Source organism: Orbicella faveolata, unplaced genomic scaffold (assembly GCF_042242905.1).
Source record: "Orbicella faveolata isolate gen_17 unplaced genomic scaffold, um_ofav_v1 contig_46, whole genome shotgun sequence".
Taxonomy (NCBI): Eukaryota; Metazoa; Cnidaria; class Anthozoa; order Scleractinia; family Merulinidae; genus Orbicella; species Orbicella faveolata.
Window position 1 is genome coordinate 5,335,275 of NW_028301576.1, and position 23,997 is coordinate 5,359,271.

The window sequence follows — 23,997 nt, forward strand, 5'->3', positions numbered from 1 at the left end:
AACTAGAAGCTACAAGAATCTATTCAGTTCTATACCATGCCAAAGAAAATACAGCCATGCGATCAGAATACAGGAAAGCTGTTGTATATTCCACGGTATTACATCTAACCTTCCCATCGTGCTCCGCGCGTTTGTCGCATTGATTGTGTTGGCCACTATTTTCTATGGCGTGCAATAAAATAGTTATCCAACGCTCTCCCGTGGTATAACATGGAATATCCCACTTGTCATTTGTATTTTCTTAGTATACACACGAGCCGTTAGCGAGTGTGTATACAGGATAAGAGAAGTAGCAAATATCAGCTGTTAAGAAAATTCTACTGACAAATGTGCCAGAGAAACTTCCGCCATTGCAATACATGGGCGAAGTTTGATTACATCAATTAAAAGTAATACGCCGCTACAGCATTTTAACTCTTTCTCGGATAAATAACGAAATATTTATTTCGTTACATATTAAGAATATAAAAAACAAGCAGTTGCTTTAAAAATTAAACCTCTATAAATGTTGTTAAATACGTGCTAAAAAAAAATGAAAAAAACAGAACTTTTATAAAATATGATCAAATAAGAATAAAATGTCCTAAAACGGCATGAACCAGAAATATATTCAGCTGGTCGTGGGACAAGCGCTTCTTTACCTCCAAAACTTTGTACTTAAATATTTAAAAATATCTTTATATTAATAGATATAATTTCAAGTGGGAACGAGATTGGAAGAAATTCCTTCTGAAAAAAATAGTTCAGAGAGGAACTCAGGAGGAAAAATTCGCGAGGACTTAAAAGTTTTCAAATTGTGTTCCTTTGCCATATGCAGACCAACCTGAGCGAAAAACTTATAATTCTTATCAACGAACTTTTATGTTGTTGTTGTTGTTGTTTATAGTAGTCAACGCGCTTAGCTACACCTAGCTAGTTCATAGGCATGCCACTTTAAATGAAGGAAACAAATATGCAATAAGTGACCTCTAATACCTTGTGGAAAATTATCAAACACCTTGACTTGTCCGTCTCGAAAACCATCAGTCGTCATTCTCTTGAGTGTTCGAGCTGATTTGCAATTGGATAATAAGAATCATCGGAAAATCTTCGAGGTCTACGACTATTGGTCGGAAAAGAAACTCGCTCCTTGAACAGAGGTGTTGTGGTATGTGGTGTAATCCATAATTCGACGGGAAGTACAAAGGTGTAATAGCTCAAGGAATGGATTATCAAGCTAGACTAATGGCTGGTCCGCCATATCCTTTACAATTCCATGAAGACTTAAATGCCCATGACATGTGGCATGTTTTGACTAGTCGCTAGGCTGCTCGCAATCTGCTTTTGTCTTTAAATCAGGTGGGGAGCATGAGGCGAGTCGTTTCACACTACAAAGGACTCGCCCCAACCCTCTCTAATCCATACCGCCACGTCGCGTTCCCGGATAAACACTCGTCTGACCCCAAGACAAAAGAGCGGCTACCAGCAGTCTGATTGGTTGCCTGGGCTAAAGACTACAAAACGCGTGGAATTAAAAGCCTCGTTTCTAGTTGTTTCTACCCACGAACGAGAAGACCACAAAAGCGGTAGAACATTGACAAGGAAGAATCTGGAATTGTATCGATAAAATGCATCAATTTAGGCTTAAAAAGATTAAAATTCGATTATTATGTGGTTCTCAGTATCTTTGGTAAGTCAATGGATATGGTCTGTATTGAATGAGATATTTCACGTAAGACTTAAAAACATGGATATGACTGTGTGATAACTCGCTTCATCCAGCCATTCCCTCAGTAAAATTTACACGGAAACATGTATTCACTTTCTTCTTACCCCAAGGGTAAAGCCGGTGTGATTAAGAAATCAAGTGATTTCCGGCAATCTTTTCGAGAATGTAGGAAATATTTGGAAAGACTCCAAAGTTATCGGGGTTGAGTTCTTTTTCTTCGCCAAGCAGAACTCTGCCCTGCCCTCCTTGTTATAAATAAATGCTTATTGCCTAATATATTTTCTACTTTAGAAACTCAGTTTCCTTGAATAAAATGGTTCAGTTCTTGAATAAAATATACACTTGAAAAACTCTACTCTAACTATGGATTTATAAATATGACCTCAATATTTCGGTCATAAACATTAACTGAATCTTAAGTTTATCTTTGGTAAAATTCACAATAATGTTAAAAGCATTTTCTGTGGACAATTTCTGGTCCCATTTCGTCATATTCCTGCATAGAAATACACATCTGAGGGAAAGTCGACAGTCCAGCGAGCACAGCACTTCCGCTCCACACGGCGTGCTTCCGGTCATCCGGGCTTATGACCCTGACCCGGCCGGGGTCACGTGGATTGACGAGCGTCGCTATCTCTTTGTGAAGGCGTTCACCCAGTCCAGGTAACAATGTGCTTCCACCTGTAAAGATTAACGTTGGTGTTAGTACAGCACAGCTATACTGTGTGTCGTAAGAGTAATCACCAAAGTAATCGCACTGCCGATCTCCATTGCCAGAATAGAGTAAAAAACAAACTTAACTTCGAAGAGATAGCGCACCTAGACTACGAGTAGTCCCTGTTTCGCTTAGGTCGTCGAGCGAGACCTTAAATAAACCGCGAGGAAAAAGTAGCCGCGCGAAATTCTGGGGACGAGGATTTCGCGCGGCCATTTTCCCCCGCGGTTTTCTTTCTCGTTACACACGACGGAAAAAGCGAAAGAGGGACTACTCGTTGTCTATAGCGCACGGAAAATACGGTTTGGGATCACTTGACTTGTTTTCTGAGCAACAGATAGAGCCAGAAAAAAACGAGCGTTCTCACCTGATAACAAGATATTTTCAAGCAAGTCCTTTCTGATATCCACGTCACACTTCCTGATGCAGTTGTAGATGGATTCGTGTATTCCAACAATGTCCATGCCAAGCATGCTGGGATTGAATAAGACCTCTGGGCAGCGGAATCGTTCATTTGCCACGCGTATGGATTGACCGTCAGGGAGCTGGAAAATAACAACATTTTAACGTTCATCAAGAAAGGCCTCTGTCAGCTAGTAAATAAAACAGTTGTCGATAATAACATGCCTACTTCCGTTCAGTCCTGCTCTTAAAAAAAATAGGCCATATACAGAAAAAACAAACAAAAACCGTGTTACCTACCATATACAACTCCTCGCACTTATCACTAGTCTCAGACTCCCGCAGTTCGCGATCAAAATCAAGCGCTACGTAAGAGAGCTTCTCCTTGATGTCCCGTATGATCTCTGTTTCGGCTGAGGTCGTAAATGAGTAGCCCCTCTCCATAAGGATCCTCATCATGTACTTGGTGAGGTCCCTTCCTGCCAGGTTCATTCTCTGGGTGGCGTGAGGGAGCCAGTATCCCTCGTACACTGGAACAGTGTGGCTTACTCCATCACCGCAGTCGAAAACGGTGCCTAAGTGACCATAGAAAATTGATGTTATTTTGTGTGTCTTATCTCCGAACTGAAACAGTGCAGTTGACATTAAAAACCACGCTTGACTATCGCAGATACAGACGAACGTCCCACAACGGCCACCTTAGGGGCAGAGGAAAGTGACCCTTGTTGAGCGGTGGCTGTTATGGGAAAGTAGGGGTGTAATATGACATTTTTAATTTTTAATATAAAAAAAAAATGCTCATTGTGGCACATAAATACATAAGACATCCAAAGTATATCAATACAAGAGAAACCCAGAGCAGAGACCAACGTCGACGTTCGGTACGGATCAAGTTTCGTGACCTTTAACAATAACTAGAGAGACACTCTCAGATAATGCAGAGTACAGTGTACAGTCATACAAGTTCAGGCCGAATTTGTATTGTATTGCTAGGGCTTTTCCCGTTGCAAATTATGAACGGACAGAGACCTTAATTAATTGATAATCTTAGTGTGCAAGATTCATGCGTGAATTTTCATTCAAGGCAAAAAAAGCTTACAAGAATGAATAGTCAACACAGCTTTCAATTTTACTGTGGATTCGACATTTCATTTTAATTCAATAAACATTATAGTTCACACGTTAGTGCCTTAACACTTAGCGGGTAGCAATCTAATCCATCCCAAAAGTGCACTGCACTAAAAATGGGGAATGGGAAAATGGGGCACAGTTTGTCAGTCTTTTGATTTACTGGCCGTTGAGGAGAGGTTATTTTAGCAGTTGGGACGCACTTTAATGGCCACAGTCACCGTTGTAGAGAGGTGAAAATAATAGTGACTGTAAGGACCGCCCGACTGACTTTGTTTATTCTGATCACCTAACGACCAACATTCCATTTCCTCTGACATTGCGAAGCGAAGTGGTGATAGTAAGAAAGTAATCAATTAGACGACGTAACTGTGATGCACCGCTAAATTCTCAGAGCTTGTATTAAGGGGATGTATGGGTATAACTAGGGAGAGTTGCTATCTTGATTAGGGTTTACCTGTGGTTCGTCCAGTAGAATACAAAGCCATCACAGCTTGTACAGCTATGTACAGGCAAGGCACCTCAAATGTCTCGAACATGATCTGTAACATGCGCTCTCTGTTGTACTTTGGGTTCAAGGGTGCCTCTGTCAACAAGGCAGGGAAGTCCTGGGACTCAACACGGAGCTGGTCGTATGTGTAAGTCCAAATCTAAACCATAAAAGACGAGAAAGAAGCACTGCATAAATATCAATTGCTCATTGAACAGTCAAGCATATAGATCGCCATAGTACAAGTCCGTAGATTAATTCTGCTCGATGGAAGCACGTTGGTGCTCCATAAAATGACATGTTCAAATTTTATCACCCCCAGTCACATCAGTAGAAAGGTATTGCCGCCCGCTCTAAGAAAGAAACTCTTACACCTCTATCGTGCTCTCCAAACTTCCAAGGGCATTCATACTCATTGAACACACGTTAAACGTTGTAAATTCTTTCTTTTTCCTCAGCCTAAACAGTTTCACGAGTTACAAAACATACCGACTCCATATCATCCCAGTTGAGTACAATCCCATGCTCCAACGGGTACTTGAGAGTTAACACACCACGCATGCTCTGCGCATCATCGCCGATATATTGATCCCTGTACTCGTGCATCATGGCCTCCTGGGTAATAGGAACAACACAAACACCGCTTATAGACTTGTTAGGGTAAATCTGTCCTTAAACCAGTTGATCAACGATTTCAATTCAAGCCGAAGTTGAAATCAAACCACTTGGCCGCATCATTCAGTATTTGCCGAAATGACAGCACTTTATTTAACATTTTCCGTACGGACTTAAAACAAAACAAAAACCAAACTCCACTACTAGTTAAAACAAAATTGGAGACACAATGAAATTTTTTCGATTTCATTCTTTAAAGGATTCATGGACATTTCAATACATAGAGTAAGATCATTCTCACAGTGCAACTACTCAAAAATATTAGAGAGTTTGAGGCTCCGTTTAAACTACGACGGAGAAACTTGAAAATGCAGCTTTATTTCTACGGTTACACCTACCGTCCTCACTAATCTGTCACGAAAACGGAGCTTTTCGGAAACGAAGAAGTCACGATAATCATGTGCTTCCCTGCCTGAGTTTTCCGCTGACACAAATCCAAAATGACCGATGACTGCTGCGTTTCCCGGAGTAGTGTGGACGGAAAACATTTGATGCGTTTTCAGAGAAAAAATGCCATTTTCATATTTCTCCGGGGTAGGATGGTCGAGACCTGAGCAAACCACAACGACAACGGGAACTTCACCAAACAGAAGTTTTTTTGAGCAAAACAATGGCTATGTACGTGCTTTGAATGATTGTTGATACATTTCTCTGCCGTTCTCTACAAAACAACATGAAATGACCAAATCTGCGTAGTCAAGAGAACGTGAATCTCGAGGCCAATTTTTTAAAACTGAGTTTTCGAATTTTACTGCGCTGTCAAACTTATTTAGTTTGAGATAGCTATGACAAAGATAGAAAAACTGAATGAATCCATTTTCTGCCGAGATTCGTAGGTTGAATATAAATTCAATTTTTTTTTACCGAGGCTGTCATTGGCGTTGCGTCACCTTACAACGAAGCCACCCCGCCAGTTATCGCTTGGCTGTTATTACCAACAAACTCACCTGATGACGTGGTTTACCGACCACTGCGGGAAAAACTACTCGTGGCTGTTTTTCGTTGGAGAAACCAGCTTTACAGAAACCCGAGCCATTATCGATTACAGCAACTACTCCCCCGCTACGTTCCTGAAAAGGAAAATATCGTTAGAATAAAATATTTCCCTGCATCATTCAAATTTGTCGATCGATCGATCGATGGTTCGTTCGTTAATTTGTTCGTTGGTTCGGTTCATTCGTTCGGTCGGTCGTTTATTTATTTCATTAACTCCATACTTACAAAGGCTACGTTATGTTCACTCGCCACAGCAGCAGCTACAGGTGGCGCGGGAGCACTGGTGCGAACTGACACACTCCACATCACAGGATTTTTCTCCTCTTCGTCAGAACCCAGTGTCTCTCGGTCATCGGATGAGGTCTGAGCCATAATGAGTTTCTGTACCTCTTCTAAATCTTCTGAGCTGTCTGAGAGCTCAGAGTCGCTTGCGCCGATAATATCAAGTAAGTCGTCATCTTCCTCAGTCTTCCTCGACGACACGGGCAAATTTGGCGGCGAGGAGACTAACTTGGAATCCACTGCTTGACTCTCGATGTCGCTGCTTAGAGATCCTAGTTCATTACCTTTCTTAATAATTTCGTCTGGTTGAACTTGATTTACGGCTTTTTCATCATATGCCATCTTTTCTAGCTGTTCAAATTCCTCGTCTGAAGCCGTCTTCGCAAATTCTTCGTGGGACACTTCATTAACGTTCTCGGCAGCCTCGTCACGAGCTTTTTGCTCGTACAGCTCTTTCTCAAGCCGTTCAAACTCTTCATCAGATGAATCATCTGTAGGCTCGTGAGCTGACTGCTTACTCTTCTCCTCGGCTTCAATTAGCGCCTTTTCTTCATACAACAATCTTTCAATTTCCTCAAACTCTTCGTCAGAACTTTTTCTCGTCGGATCTCTGGTTCCCAATCCTTCCTCTTCGCTCTCGCTTAACTCGTTCTCAATCTCTCCCAGCCTCGCGACAAGTTTTTCGATATTCGCGCTGGTTTCAGAAAGCGCAGTGTCTTCTAGCTCATCATGTTCGGGTTCCTCACGTTCGGGTGTCTCGCGTTCGGATGTCTCGCGTTCGGATGTCTCGCGTTCGCGTGCCTCACCTTCGGGTGTCTCATCTCCGGGTGACTCACGTTCGGGTACCTCACCTTCGGGTGCCTCACCTTCGATTGCCTCACCTTCGGTTGCCCCACGTTCGGGTGCCTCAAGTCCGGTTACGTCACGTTCGGGTGCTTCATCTTCGTCACTTGTTATACTTTCTTGCTCGTCCCCTTTAAGGCTTCCGTCTGCTTCCAAATCACTATCAACGTTATCTATGTAATTTGGCCTTTCCTCGGGGGTTAGACTTGCCTCAAACCTCTCGATAACATCGTCAGAGCTGTCAGACTCACCATCAGACTTCGTTTCAGCTTTATTACCAGCAAAAGCATCTAATTCCACAGAGCTGTCTTTCTTCTCTTCCTCTGGAATGGTTTGTACATCTGTTACTAAAGATTCCTGTGGATCTTCTTCAGCCATATCAAAGCTGTCTCTTGAATATTCAGGCGATGACATGTCAATAGCTCCAGACTTCAATAACTCTATAAGCTCATCTTCAGGCGATACTTTGCTTTCTTCGCTTACAAAATCACACTGTTCAATGTCTATGTCCTCAAGTTGACTTTCCGTTGGAGACGAATTCCGATCCAGGCTTAATCGGTCAGGTTTGGGGCTCTCTCGTTCCAGGTCACTCGTCCGTTCATTGGATACAAACTCTGCTTGTTGGGTTGGTCTAAATTCGTCTTCAGGTGTCTCGATATTATCATTAAAATCCAGCAGTTCGTCATTCTGTGCTTCTGTGCTTGTTTCTTCAGCTTCGCTGAACTCATCAAGTGCTACAGAGTTTGTTTGAGATCGGAAATATGAGAGTCGTTTCTCGCGGATTTCCTCCAGTTCTCTCTTAGTTTCGACAGGCTCCTGAAAAACAACAAGAAAACAATGTTTTCGTTCGTGCGTAGTGACCCATCGGGCCAGTGCTCATCTCCGGTTTCCATAGAATGAAGCGACTAGGAGTACTACTACTCCCCCCTGAATCAGATGTGTGTGGAAGGCTCGGTGGCCTCATGGTTAGTGCGTTCGTCTCCGGATCGAGCGGTCTGGGTTCGAACCCTGGTCGAGGACATTGTATTGTGTTCTTGGGCAAGACACTTTACTCTCACAGTGCCTCTCTCCACCCAGGTGGGGGATAACCCTGCGAGGACTAGCATCCCCTCCAGAGGAGAGTAGAAATAAGCTCCGGCCTGCCGGGCTACTTGGCTCGTATGACGACTTAACCTTTTTAACCTGGATGGGATGTTGCTCCATCGTAGGATTATCCCCAGGACTAAATTCCCCCACTACTCATTTATACACCTGGGTGGAGAGGGGCACTGTGAGAGTAAAGTGTCTTTTTTTCCAAAGAACACAACACAACAACCCAGGAAAGGGCTCGAACCTAAACCACTCTGGACATCTGTAAGTAAGAACTTTATTTAAGTGTCAATGTATTTAGCCCATGTGGGCTAATTGGGGACACTGTATTAACTCTACCTAAAAATTTTTATTAATAGTATTGTAAGATTCTCTTGTAAGATTCTATTGTAAGATTCTCAATGAAAGGAAATATAAGAGTAACTGTTGTCCTAAGAAACGCCTTAATTATAATGTTATATTAATTAAAGTTTAACATTCTGTTAATGTACATTTAAAATTCTAAAAATTCGTCCTTTCTTCTTAATGGATGGGCGAGACCTCTTATTTCGGGCGAAAATATTTACTGGCCGCACAGGTTGCAGCAATTGCGAGTGCTACTTAGATAAGCCAAAAGGTCCAATTTTCTTATTTTATTGGTGTCCAGTGCACAGACCATTATGTCACGGCGCATTTCACAAGTTTTGTCAACACGAGAGTGAAATAGCATTGTTCAAGTCTGCTACAGTAAACAATGTGTAAGAACCTACATTTTTGAAGTCTGGCAAAATAGGTTCTCGTATTTTGGGGTAGTTATTGGCAATTTAGGCCAAGTAGGTTCTTAATCAGGTTGTTAATTTTCATAAAGGAGATAGAGTTGTTGATTATCAGAAAAATTGATAAACTTGAATTTGGACCTTGATATACAGTATTTATTCACAACTGTATCATGTATTATCTTGTCATATAAATTGCAATCTCCTTGGTTAAAATGTCTGTCATAATTTTTAACCGTAAACCACATATAAGAACCTGTTTGATCTTGCTTGGGGGGGGGGGGGGGGGGTATTAATATGGCAAATTTCTGCCAGTAGGTTCTTAATCCATTAGGTTCTTACACTCGGGTTTTTATCTCGGGGTACGGGTGTTAAGCGAGGAATCACCCGAGGTAAGCCGTAAATTAGCTTCGATCGACAGAACTAACGCGTATCACTTTCTCACCTCGTCCACTGATCGTTCCTGTTCACTCGCCTGCTCTTCTCTTGCCTTGTTGGCCAAACTTTCGCGCATGCGTTCTTGGTTTTCCTGCTCGACCTTTTGCTGCTTGATCCATTCATTCTGTCTGTCTTCTTCTTCCTTTAACCGCCGCTGCTCCTCTATAAATTTATTCTGCTCTCTCTCTAAGCTGGCCTGTAATTCTCTATGTTCGTGTTCCAGCTTCTCTTTTAGTCTCACGACTTCGTGATCGTCAAAACTCGGCTGTTTAACAGAGGTGGGCTTTGGTCTGTTCTGTGCTGTAGAATGAATTTGTTCGTCATTTGTCCCTTCGCGCGCAAGTTGGCCCCTTCTTACATTCTCCTGTTGCCTAGGAACCGCGTGAGTGACAAGCTCTGCACCTTGTCGTTCCAAGGTTACACTGTCTGCTGAGTCGACTCGAAAATGATCAGCCTCGTTTCTGAGCCCACTATCACCAGGCTCCGGAGGTCGTCTGGCTCTGGGACTGTTGACCATATTGGGGGTTCCCGTGTCCAGGTCCATCACGTCTCTCTCTGGATGAGCGCTTTGCAGTGTCCCTAAGTCAGAGTCCAATCTATGAGCGGGAGAGACTCCATTTTGAACATACAATCCATTAAATGTTTGCGTTTCTTTATCAGTACTGGGAGGTTTCGCAAATGACGGTGATGACGCATTTGCATTGTCTTGAAATTGATGAGAAACATTCCCCCTGTTGGCACCTGCCGTCTGAAATCCAGGAAAAACAGTTCCAGCGCCGTGCACATACGAAGGAGAGAAGTTCGCAGTGTGCTGGGGCTGAGAATTTGTTTGTTGGAACCCAAACCTCTGCGGTACATTCACACCGGTTACAAAGGAAGCTGGGGCTACAGGATTAGGCACTAGTTGTTGCTGCTGTCGAGGGAGAAACTGCTGGTCGAACTGATTGTAAGAAATCGAGGGGGTCACGTGATTAGTGGTCTGCAAAGCGCGCGCACTGTAAGGAGAACGATTATAATCTGGATTGGGTGGTGCCATACCGTTCCTCATTAACCACTGAACCTCCTGGGGAGATAAAGATTGGAACAAGTCCGCGATAGCTTTTTCGACTCTACTGAGCTCCTCTTGCGCGTAAAAATACTGCTCTTCTACATCTTGTCTAACGATAGAGTCGAGTTTCTGTTCGAGAATGTAACGCCGGCTACGTATCTGATTCATCCAGTGTATTTCCTGCTTCTTCAACAAGCGAAACTGCTGTATTTTAACCGTTTGCGATACAATAGGGACGGCTACCTGATGTCCATGCATAGACACAAGTTGTGGGTTCACTTCAGGAGTTGTAGAATAACCTTGCTGCATGTAACCGTTCGAACCATTAGTCTGATGAACTACGCTGGGATAACCGTTCAAAAGCATCCCTGGTGAAGAACCTTGAGGAACGTTTCTTTGAGGGATATTTGTAGTTTCTGGGGAGAGATGATCTTGTTTTATCGGCGAAGTGTCGTCCTCGCTATCCCTCAGCAACATTACCTCGCTGAGTAACCCCTCCACTTCACGGTCCACTGAGTCATCTGATGTCAGTTCCGGTCTAGCGCCCGAGTGCGCAGGACCGGAAATCAGATGACCCCTAGGAGACATCTTGTCTTTTGAATTGGTAAAACGTTTACTCTGACCATTAAGAGTTGGGTATTGCTCACCGTTCGTTGCCGTGCCGTTTACGTGGTTTGCGTTTAGCTCCCGCAGATCAAGCGGTGGAACAAAGCATTCTCTAATCTCCTGAAGTTGTTTGAGTTCTCTTTCCAGTTTTATCTGTTCCTGTATCAAGTTATTCATGTTACTTGACATTTCCTGTGCTCTCTTGAGCTTCTTTCGCTCAGGTTTTTTGGGTGCAACTTTTTTCGCCACCACTCGAGTGTCTGCCGATGAGGTCGATAGCACTTCCTCACTCGGTCCTGCCTGCCTCACGTAAGGATGCTTGGGTCCTGTCCGCCAGTCCCGGTTGTCTCTTGGCTCCCTATTGCTGATCTGCCTGAAGTATCTGCCAGTCTCCCCAGGAGGACAAGTCTGGCTGAACAAGTCCTCTTCCGTAAATCGTTTCGCTGACGAGCTTTTAGAGTACGGCTCGTACGAATCTAGTGTTTCAGACTTAGGCCTGCGCTCCGCACCACTGTATTGCTTTCGTTCCGAGTCCCTCGCGGTACCGTTTAGCACCGAGGCTGATCTGCTCGTGGGGGGTGTCGGGAGAATAAGATTTTCTTGTGATGCCGAGCGGTCACGTGCCTTCATGTAGCATGCTGCATCCTGATTGATTATTCTAGCAGGAGTATCCTTGATTCTGCTGTACTGATGTTCACTTTCAACTTGCCTGGGAGACCTCCTGAATTTGTAAAAGCAGCGTAAAGGTTTTTAATATTTCAAAACCAGGAATTTAAAACACTTGTTTCACAAGGAACGCTATTAAAAAGTTGTATGGCACTGAGCGGTGAAAGAGAGATGTGTCCTATTCTATTCAACCCGTTGGAAAATGATCATGGACAGAAATAAAATCAACAATTTGACTTGTCTCCAGCTCGTCACCACAGCCCTTACACTCGGCATCCCTGCCCATATTCAATGACCTCTCGTAAAATCTAACATTGGGGGCTTTTTGCTAATCACTGTGTTGTGTTCTTGGGCAAGACACTTTACTCTCACAGTGCCTCTCTTCACCAAGGTGTGTAAATGGGTGCCCGCGAATTTGATGCTGGGTGGTAGTCGCTTCATGCTACAGAAACTGGGATAAGCTCCGACCTGATGGGCCACTGGCCTGACGCAGGCATTACCTGGTTCCGAGCATGGAATCAATAGAAAACACTTGTCTAGACTTTGGAATTAATTACTTTATGGTGATGGTATAGGTAGCGAAAGTTGTTCAATTTATTCTTTGATACGGTGATGTATTACAAGAGCCAGTTTTTGATAAACGTATCATATCTTCCTTCCATGCCAACAAAACAAGCGATAAAAATTCTCAAACCTTGAAGCTCCTCCATTGCCATACGCTGACCTCTTGTTCTCAGTTCCTTGTCTTCTTCTTCCAAACTCTTCTACATTTGTTTCGCGAGCTCGTATAATCTTCTCAAGTTCCCTGCAACGATGCGTCAGTAATTTGGCCTGGTTCCTCTGCTGCGTATCCGGGACTTTATCAAGGAATGCTTCTAAGAAGAGAAGTTCCTTAGGGGAGGGTGGAGGGAACTTGAGGAGAAATCTTGATAGTCTGTCTTCGTATTGCTGTAAGTCGCGATTAGAATCTGGAGATAACATGGAGCTGCTTGAAGTTGTGCCTGAAGTCGCTTTTGAAGGCCAGAACTCGGCCGCTTTCCCGTACCACGTCTCCGCCTGCAGATCAATAAATAACTGTCAAACCGAGTGTTCCTTTGATGGGAACTCTGAAAGATTGCAGTGTAATGTTCCCATGTTGATTGACAGTTTGCTCGAAGCAACTTGCACTCCCCAGGGGCATAAGAGATACGGGTTTTTGACATTTAAGTGGGCTTTTAAATGGTAAGTGTCTTTTACGGACTGCCGGTACATGCTCCAACGAACGAATCATTAAACCTTCGATCGTGTTTATTCCATAAGCATGCATGTACCTTACTACCTTGAATTCCCTAGACCTGCACTTTTTCACAAGTTACATGTAAACCCAGTGCAAACGCCAAACCTTGTACTTAACAGTTAAAGAGAGTAATGTTTCAATACCCTCGGACGGTAAGACCAGAAAAGGTACACCACCAAAAGCAAATCATTAAGAAATAAATCCAGTAACTCAAAAAGGTCTAAAACAAGTTTAAGCTCGGCTTTTGTGAAACTTTAATTACCTTCTTCAGAAGGTTGTAAAAGTTCACGGCATCTTCTAATAACCTCTTGGTGTGTTCCACTTTGTTGCTTAAGCTTGTCAGGTCAGACAAAAGGACTTTAGAAGCAGTTTGAAGCGGTCTTTTGTCACGCAGATTTCTAGTGCTCATTTCGTTGGCCCGTTCAGCTAACTCTCTTCCTTGGATTATAACTTCCTGCAAAGTGAAACGATAACCGGAGATAGTTTGAGTACAAGAACTGACGAAACGACAGCGCTGAATGTTTAAGAGACATTAGATGCGCACGCTTGTAAACCGCATGCAGTGCATGACAAGAGTAGCATACCGTAGGGTTTTAACGTTGCTTTGATCGTTTGTACTGTTGTTCGTTTGCGAGTTCCTTGCTGTTGTTGTTGTTGTTGTTGCATATATTATTGAGCTTTTCACACAAATAAATATTATCAAACCTTGGTCAAAGGATAAAACTCGCCGTCAAACTTTGCTTTATTTTGATTGGCTGATCGGAGAGAATCAGCACCTTTGGAGAATTTGTTCAGTTGATCTTCGGCGTCCCCTCGAATCCACTTCACCAACTGCAATACATGTACAACGACACGTGTTAGTCCCTTTGGTCGAAGTCTCAATACTTCAAAATTCATCTTTTGCAGTTCTTTTGAAGTAAAGTAAACATGCCTTCAGTGTATTATACTCACTCGACTTAAGTTCTCTCGCAATTCATGGACGTCGTCAGGTTGGGAACTAGTGACAACAGGCACTGAAGCAGTTTCACCTTTCCAGGCCTGGTCGAGTTGTCTTTTAGCTTGAATGAGTTTGTCACGGTATGGTTTGATCGTTTCCATCATGGGTGCGTACAGCGGTTTCCTGGACATTACTGAGAATGTCCTGTCATATTCAGGCCTGAGCGACAGCTCATTCAGATGATCTCCCTCTTCAAGGGCAACATCGAGGGATAAGTCACTGAAATCGTAAAAAGAAATGTGTCTTTACCAGTTGATCGATGCCATAACCATCAACCGGGGGAGGTACCCCACAAAATTGTATACGAGGAGGATCCACCCCACTGGCCCGGTCCACACAATCAACCTTTTATCTGCCATTTTTGATAGATAAGTCCAACCCCCGCACTTAGCTGGAATTGTTTCTCGGTAGACCATAGTTCAACTCCACAGTCATGCTTGCAAATAGCCAACTGGTCTGCCTCCCACCAGTTAGGATTTTTAAGCCTATTATGTTTAGTAGACAAAATTGTGTCTTTCAGTTTAGGTGGCATGCCTGTGAACGAACTAGTTGTAGCTAAGCGCATCAACCACTATGAACAACAACATCAGTTTGAACATTTTTTTTTCTGAACGGTGTCTGATTTAATGACTGATGTCGGCAGTCTTTTTGATCAGCAAAAATCAAATAACCCGATCTTATCCATTCCACACACTCTATTACCGTTTTATCTGTGCCCTTTTTGTCTCAGTTCTCTGTAGGACTAGATCACCACCTGACGTTCCATTGTTCGTTCTCATTCTTTTCAGAGATTTCATTTCATCCACTGCTTTTGGAAGATGGCTGGTTACATAGTCAGAGGTAAAATAGAATTCTTCCAGCTTCTACAAAAGAGAAACAAATAGTATACAAAGAAAAACCTTCATTCTAAAACAGTGAATGAAGTCTTTATAATGGTAATAGGACTGAGCGGAGTCCAATTCGGTCTGTAATCAAACGAGTGATTAACAAAATCGGACGACCGCGAAGCGGGAGTCCGATTTGTTAATCACGAGTATGATTACAGACTGAATTGGACGACACGATGTTCTGTTACCAATTAATCATAACAATTACAATTTCCCACAAAAGTAAAAGTTTCATTTGAAAAAGAGCTTTTAATTGTCATTTTAAATATCATAATTATAAAATATGGAGAACAGCTCGCAAAATGGCTGTGAAGTCTCTTTCAAAACAGTCACCGCAGACTAAACCTCCACAATTTTACAAAGTCAGTCTCAATCAGTGGTTACTATAGTGATTGTAATCAATGTTGTGATTGGTGGATTTAGTGGAGAGGACTTAAAATAATTGGCTCATGTAACTGTCTGATTACAGGTGTCCGATTACAGCCAACTGTCCGATTACACTGTCCGATTATAACTTTGCTGATTAATTAGAGCAAAATACAGCAGTTTATGCACCAATCACATTTGAGGAAATTGTAATTGTTATGATTAATAAAATATTATTTATAAATTAAGTGTGTTACAATTGGTACAGTAGGTGGAAAAGTTAAAGGAAAAAAAAAGACATCACAGATAACAAATGAATGTGAATCACTGTACAGATACATGACTTGTACAAGTACAGTTCACTGTTACTGGATTGTGTATACAATCAGACATGTAATTCTGCAAGATAATTCACTTGAGACTTGTATGCAAGGTTAACATGTCCCATTCGTAGCTAAAGATTGGCTAAGCTAGATGGGTCATCAGTTAAAATACCACTAAATTTTACTCCTGACAAGTTATCATTACAGCATTATGGGATATGGAGCCTATTCAAGGAAAATGCAGCATGCTACAGGGGACCCACAGTTTCTCTATTTGGCCCTGTGAATATTGTGTTCATTTGCTTAGTAATTGCATTAATCCCCGCACACGTTAGAGCAAAAGAGAGACTGCTCATAGTCTTACTCTGTATTGGATGGGATACTGGTCAATCATAGGTTCATGTATGTGTCCCCACCCACCTTCCACCAAAACAAGCTCTTGGTTGTACAAAGAGGCCCTGAGGTTTCTTCAACATGAATGTAAGAAAATGACCCTGGGAAAGGATTCAACCCAAGAGCTGTCCAACCAGAACAGAGCTTGCACCTAAACCATTGGGCCACCAGGTTCCCCACTTTTCTCTTCAGGGGAAAACAAAGAGAAAGGTGCAGCACTTTCAGTACCTTTTGCAACTTGATCCACGCTTTATGGTCATAAGACAGAGTTCCTCCAAATGAAGGAGTCAGCTGGCTGGCTTCTATGTAAGTTAAGAGATCAGAGGTGCCTTTCACCAAAACAGTCTGAAAAAGAGATCAGAACACAAGCAAGTTGAGTTTTCTTTGATAAATGATAGTAACAAATAAACTTTTCCTTTCATAGTCTGAGAACACACTTAATAAATGTCACTTGAAATTAATGTCATTTTTGTTGGGGAGTTCCCAACCCCAGGGGAATAAACATCCCTGGGGTAGGGAAATCTCCACCCCAGGGAAGGAATATCCCTGGGTGGAAAAAAATTATTTGTAATGAGTACTCTTAGACAATCAGAAGCTCTCCCTCCATCTGAACTGGACAGTGCATGTACATAGTATGTAGCCTGTCCTCAATACAACCTACAGTACAGTCATTCTCGAAACACACTGTAGTTTCTGAACTACTAACAGTATAGAATACATGTGGTAGATGTCTTAGTTCTGTGAAAGAGGAAGTTAGTTTACAATTCAGGGATAAAGATAATTTTTCTGATGGTAAATCACTGATCATCTCTAGAGGTAGTGTACATAATTCTACTCCTTTTTACCTGGAAATTAAGCTGTCCTTTTTCCTGTCGGGCGTGAATCTCTCTGGCCAAATGCTTCTTCACTTGCTTATCTTCGGGTGAAATGAGGTACATGCTTTGGATTGATCTGCTGTCATTCTAAATACCATGATATCAAATGAATTTCATGGCACTTAATTTTGAAGTTCAGCAGGATACATTGTACATGCATGTGTAATGTACATATGCATAAATGTGTTCTACTGAACAAATGTGACCCTATAGGGGAAATATTGGTTGCGATCTTTTCTTCACAACAAGGGAATGAGACTGATTTTCCTCGATGCGGGTCAATTATTTATTTATTTATTTAACTTTATTTATACGTGGGTAAAACATCGGGACTTAAAGTTAATACTAAAATTGCATTAATTACATTGTCAACTATAAAGATACTAATCTACTATTAATTAAATCTAAAACAACAAAAATAAAAACAATTGTAACAAAGTGTCTGCTTTTCATGAATGCCGTGTGTTTGATTAACTTATCCCGTATCAAAAAGGAAACCCTTGCAGCCGGATTTAAAACTAGCAAGAGTTTATGCTTGCCCCAGATTGGTAAGTAAGCTGTTCCACAGCACCGCACCACTATAGCTGAAACTGTTTTTTAGAAAATTGGTGCGGGGTAGTGGAACAGTTAGTTTTCCTTCACAATTCCTAAGAGAATAGGTAGATATTGCACTCCGATCAGTAAACATTGATTTCAGATAATCAGGGGCGAGACCAATCTAGTTCAAGCTAGTTCAATTAAACACTTTTTCTCGACTGATAAACGTGTTCCCACCATCCGTTCTCCTTAGATGCACACCAAAAAATTAAAAATTTTATTTGTCTTGTCACTTTAGTTTGTTTAAAATGTGTTCTCACCATCTGTTCTCCTTAAATGCACACCAAAAAGTTAAAAATTTTATTTGTCTTGTCACTTTTACAGTCTGTCAGCCATTCATGGTGAACCAGTTTGCAACAGAGTGTTTTTCAAACTTCAATAACAAAACTTTGACAACAACCTTGTATATGGAAAGTACTGTTATGTCAATTAAGATGGCTCTTTGCACAAACCTGAAATGCTTGTATCAAACCCACAACATGAGTGACCACAGCTGCCCTGGAACTACGGAAGTCAAGAAGAAATGAAATGCCTGCCTCTTTGTACCATGACCTAAAAAAATGGAATAAACATTCTATAATTTCATATCTATAACCAATCAGGGTCTGCCATTTCTGTTGAATACTGTAACAGAATGATGTACATTTTATTATTATCATTATTATTATTATGTTATGTACTAATAAAATTGGGGCCAAACCTGGAAAGAAAAGCAAGGTATTTCAAGAGCTTAATGACATCAGCCTGGTTCAACTGCACAAGACTGGGGTAACGCTGGGACGGCAATATCACCAGTGGGTGTCCTTGTAAATCATGACCACCTGCAGCAACAACAAGAAAATACAAATCACATTATTTTACTTTTTGCTGGAAGATAATGTATTAATCAAATATGTACTCTATTATATAACCTTTAACAATCTTTTCTGACATTTATTTAGTGTAACATTTTCTACAGTCATTGAACAGATGTATTTTTGAAGGTCTACTTATGTCACACTGCTTCTACAATCTCTTCAGTTTAGGCCACTGTGCAGTAAACACTTTTTAGTAGGAGCTGATCGAATCCGAAGATAATAAATTACCACTCCTCAGTTACTAGTAAATCTGCTGCAGGCCATTATATAAACCTACATTGCATGATAAAGTTTTCCAATGCATACAGACATGTACCTAGATGCACATTACTTTTGTACACAAGTCATGTACATGTATTTCATATTCAGGTCATAAATATTTATTTTCTGATATTTTTGCATGCATACATGCTTGCTATGGATAGGCTTGATTCAGAAGTTATTTACAGTATATCTCAAACACGAAGGCACTCAATTGGCTTACGCAGCAAACATGTAATTTACAGCCTCAGTAAAGTAGTTAATGACATGCTCAGTGGCTTGCTCACTCTTCACAGATTAATAAGTTTGAATTTGTTCAAGGGTACAACGACAAATGCCTCAAATTTAATTGATTAAAAGTCTCCTGGAGGTGCTTTGCACCACATTATTTAGTAATCTCTTCTCAACATTTGGAAGTCTGATTAAAAAGCTGTCTCTCATGTTTGATAAAAAATAGTTAATAACCTGAAAGGACTGCAATCTCTGATAAAATGAGGCCGTCTTCTGGCATATAGAGCCTCTTCTCTTTAACATATGACCTTGAGCCCATCCCTACAAACACGAAATGTAAAAACATTTGAAGTCAACAATATCAATCACTACAATCCATCAAATATTTTTGCTCACACACGATTGGTCTAAAGGCATCATGTGACTGAACCTGCCTCAATTCAAACTGCAGGGGAATATCCAAGTGATTTAATTGATACCCATTTCCTCAGACAATTTCCATGCTCCCATCATAGGGAAACAATAAGCATGTTCACCTGTTGAAGACTGTAGTTAACACAGTTGAGAGTGTGATGCTTTTTACATACTTTTAAATTTTACCATGATTCATTCTGGCTGTGGCCCTTCTATTTATTCACAAAATACTGTAAGCATATGGTAAGTAACATGACTTTTTTACTTCTTTTGTTAGTTTTAGATTAACACTGACTTGCCATTAATGGATAATATTTATAAATTAATAAATATTAAATAAATAAATAATAAATAAATACATACATAAATAAAATGCAGTGTGATTAGAAAAGCACCCAGCTCAGGCCACTAATTCTAAAGGTTTCTTTTGACCATAAGTAAGTACTTAAAAATTGCATTTTCAGATTTATGATTTCCGGCCTCTGTATAACCTACACTGTACTGTGGACAAACCTTGACAAAAGACATGTAGTCATCGCAAGGCATTTGACATTTTTAAATTATATAAATTCAATGCTATCTGATGATCACTGAATAACTTAGTGGTTGTGGGTAATATTATAAATTTAAAAATCAACTATTCACAGCATTGCACTCCAACTGAGCATGTCACAACAGGTGGCAATGTCATAGTTTTCACCACAGCCAAGATATGCAGCCATGTACATATTACCAGTCAGTGAATAAGATACATGTCCAAACAGTACATGCAGCTACTTGCTAAGAAGAGGTCCCAATCTTAATTGCAGGTTGTATATTAAACAGTAAGTTAGAGTAACTGCTACTAACAGTGGTTGAATATTCATGAATTGGCAAGGCTTTTGTTTAGTTTTTACACTTGCAGGTTCCTCTTGCAGTATGAGGGTTGTACGGGGGGGAGGGGAGTCAATGGCACGTTTCATGAATGGAAAAAATTGAGGATCACAGATACTAAAATTTCGTTTTCCCAAATCACGAAAGTAAGCAAGTAATTAAGTTACTCTTTTTAATAACCAGTGTTCTTACACTAGAAAGAGTGTTTGAAGAAAGAAAAATCGTGCAAGGCTAAGTCAAGGGTCCATATTGCAAATCGCATGTCTATTAGTCACTCTCGATAAACGACTGTAACCATTCCGAGGACTCGCATCTCAAAATCACATAGATTTGAGTGGTGAAATCACGAAAATTGGTGAATAATTCTAGTTCTTCACACGTCAGGCAAAACCTTCAGGTCACAGATCGCGGACAATAATTTCATAAATTCACCTTTCACAGAAAATAAAATCAGCTAATCTCTCATCACACTTGTATGGCAAAATATAAATTAAAGATACACCTACACTGTAGCAACTCTTAGACAGCACTGTCCAGTAAAATTTTGAGACAGTGGTTATATGAAACAATTTTGGCCAAAGTTCTCTGAAACACCTTTTATTTGAAGGAACATTTCTTACCCTACATGTACATGCAGCTTTTCAGCAAGCACAACACAACCACAGTAATGGCCTGCAACTTTGGGGGCTTGGATAGCATCTCTCACAAGGCCTCAAATGAATGGCTTGATATTGACAAATTGACAAAAGAAAAGCTTGTATAGTCAATGTTAACAATATATCTCTGACCAATGAATGATCAAAGCAAGCTGTACTGTGTATGGATGCAATACTTGTGACCATTTTTATCATTGATGATGTTTTATAATGTTCAAATTCCATTCATTTGTCATTTCCAAGTAATTGTGATGTGCAAAGGAAGTCCTGGAGGGCCCTGGCTGGTGGATTTTACAGTTGGGCTTAAGTATTCAAATTCAAAATACAGAAGCACTCCTAAAATTATTGTAGTCATTCATTTTTTTCTTTGTTAATCAGTCGTGCTAGTTAGTAGGAAAATTTTATGGGGCTAGTGAAAGTGACTGGACCATAGCGTGAGGCTCTGCCCAAAAGGGGAGCCTTTTCAGGCTTCAGCTATTTAAAAGGGTACTGGGCATTTCACAAGTGGAGGTATAATTATGAACAGGTAGAGAAATAGGTCATTTAGTTATAAGAATGTTCAATTAAAATATTTCAAAAAAGGTAAGGGGCTGGACCTGGGGGCAGAGTTAAAGATAAAGGCTGCATACAGACCCATCAGGCCGGTGCTTATCTCAGTTTCTGTACCATGAAGCGACTAGGAATATTTCTACTCACCCCTAGATGGGATGCTAGTTCATCACAGGGTTACCCCCAGTTTTAAATTTGCCAGTGACCCATTTGTACATCTGGGGTAGAGAGAGGCACTGCAAGAGTAAAATGTCTTACCCAGGACACCAACACAATGTCCCCAGCCAGATGAACCCAGACTGCTCAATGAGGACCTCAGGGCGGAGCCTCGCGTATAAAACTTTGTAGAGTTTTTTTTTTCGTTTTAAATTTTCTTGTTTTAATTGTTAGACTTGATCCAATGCTTTGCATTGCTTTGTAGAGTTTTTTTTTTTTAATTTTCTTGTTTTAATTGTTAGACTTAATCCGATCTTTTGCTTTTTAATATTTTAGTGTATTTCATATCTCAGTTGGTTTTATATAATCCTTGCATATTTGAGAATCAGTTTCTATACTTTCAATTTTTAACACGTCATCTCTTTATTCTGTAAATGTTTACATGAGGGCCACTGGTTTTTCAGTGATTACTGTTGTGTGCTACCCTCAAATAAATCAAGTTGGTTGGTTATTAGAGTATGCCATCTCCCCAGTACAATCCCAGTTACAGCTTTTTCAAAGGGGGAAGCTGTAAAACTGATTTTCTTTGCACCCTGAATTTAACTTTGCTGGGCTAATATTTTAAATAGTGAATAAAGCAGTTGCTTCAAATACCCTCTACTCATAATGTTTATGTAAGTATTGCCTTAAATCTCATACATGTATTTTTTTGGCTCACTATACCCTAAAGTGAGAGGCGCGGTGGCCTCATGGTTAGTGCGCGTTTCCGGATCGAGCGGTCCGGGTTTGAGCCCTGGCCGGGGACATTGTGTTGTGTTCTTGGGCAAGACACTTTACTCTCACAGTGCCTCTCTCCACCCAGGTGTATAAATGGGTACCGACGAACTTAATGCTGGGGGTAACCCTGCGATGGACTAGCATCCCATTCAGGGGGGAGTAGAAATACTTCTAGTCGCTTCATGCTACAGAAACCGGGATAAGTTCTGGCCTGATGGGCCACTTGGCTCGCATGCAGACTTTACCTGCCTCTGTGGACCTTTTGAGGCTGAACCTAAGAGGTACCAAAACTGCATTTTAACCCCTTCAAAGGGTACAACAAGCACCCCTATCCCTTTCATGAGAGTACCCCCAGGGGTCTAAGCTTGACATGGCAGATTTTCTTAATCTTCTAAAGATACAATATTATTTTCTGGTTTTGACATGCATATGCCAGTACTGTGTAACATTTGTGCTATTGATAATTATGTAAACTGTGCTAGACCTTCTTTCTTCCCTGATAACAGGGCTCAAACCAAAGCACATTTGTCTGCTGACACTGAAAAAATGCCTCCACTAATTTAACTTAGGAAGATAAGAAATAAGTTAAGGCTTTTGCAAACAATCTACTTATAATTATGCTGACACCTACATGCTAACCTTTAATACTCAATTTACGATAAGAATACATTGATTCATCACCTACTCGTGAGATTGGTGTGACATTACGGACCAATTAGGCACGTTTATCAGCATGTTGAAGATCTGCTCCCGTTGCAAAGAATTTGAGACCTACCGCGAAGTCTAACAAAGAATGTATACATACTTCCCTCGCTACATCATGCACAAAACCATGTTTGACACATAGCTTATTAAAGGGCAAATTTGTTTGACTCAATAACAAGCTAAAGATATTACTATGGCAAATTGAATACTGTAATTGCATGAATATAGACTGAATGCGATAATACAGTGCACGATCAAACATTCTCCAGGTTTCGATCATCGGTTTCAATGATAAATTTCCGCGACATTACAGGTCAATCCGAACGCAAAGATCGAGTTTCTTACTCGATTTTTTTTTTCGTCTGTGATATTTTCAAACTTTTTACCTTAGATATGCGGGTAAATATTCTTTGCTGATGTAAGCTTACATGTAAGTGTGCGATCAAATAATGTGTTATGAAATCAAGCTTCGTGTATACTAAAACCCTTCTTCCAACCACATTTACGCAAAGATTCCTCCATCACCTTTACTTGTAAGCTTATATTGAAGGACAGACGTGACTTACCGTCTAAATCTTCAAATCTCAAAATGCGATATTTCTTCTTCCCACATCAAGAACATCACGCCGATTATAATTAGTTCTGAAGTAAACCATGATCGGATTTGAGCCGGAACAAGCTTTACTCACGGCCCGTATATATAGCACGCACAGTGTCAAATCTTTTGAACTTTGACGATTTTTCGATCGTTTCTCCAGAAGCAGAGTGTTCAATGGCTTTTAACCGCGCCTTGTGCATTACAAAAGACGATTCATTGTAGCTGTCAGAAAGTGATGACCTGAAATATGTCCAGAAGTTTTAAAACAACACTAATTACACAAATGACCGAAGCGATCCAGCGACCCGCGCAAAAACAAGCAAGCGGTATGTGGCAAACCGCTCTGTTGTTTGGGTTAAAAATAT

At 40.9% G+C, this 23,997-nt stretch overlaps 1 protein-coding gene across 3 annotated transcripts; it reads right to left on the reverse strand.

The window, feature by feature from the left end:
• Positions 1–408: 408 nt before the first annotated feature.
• Positions 409–23,997, reverse strand: LOC110043844 (uncharacterized). 3 transcript variants are annotated; one of them, XM_089277362.1, is made up of 20 exons: positions 23,601–23,997; positions 20,812–20,915; positions 19,139–19,225; positions 18,256–18,376; positions 18,008–18,107; positions 16,929–17,045; positions 16,312–16,428; positions 14,817–14,977; positions 14,069–14,333; positions 13,823–13,948; positions 13,380–13,571; positions 12,536–12,897; positions 9,529–11,896; positions 6,340–8,055; positions 6,066–6,188; positions 4,933–5,058; positions 4,411–4,603; positions 3,126–3,400; positions 2,791–2,968; positions 409–2,389 (listed from the first exon to the last, which is right to left on the reverse strand). In XM_089277362.1, the coding sequence occupies exons 3-20, from the start codon at positions 19,221–19,223 to the stop codon at positions 2,157–2,159; spliced, it is 6,858 nt and encodes a 2,285-aa protein (XP_089133488.1). In that variant the 5' UTR covers positions 19,224–19,225; positions 20,812–20,915; positions 23,601–23,997; the 3' UTR covers positions 409–2,156. The 3 variants fall into 3 exon arrangements, with proteins under 3 accessions (XP_089133488.1, XP_089133487.1, XP_020605001.2); XM_089277361.1 differs by lacking the exon at positions 20,812–20,915; XM_020749342.2 differs by lacking the exons at positions 20,812–20,915; positions 23,601–23,997 and having other exon boundaries at positions 19,139–20,773.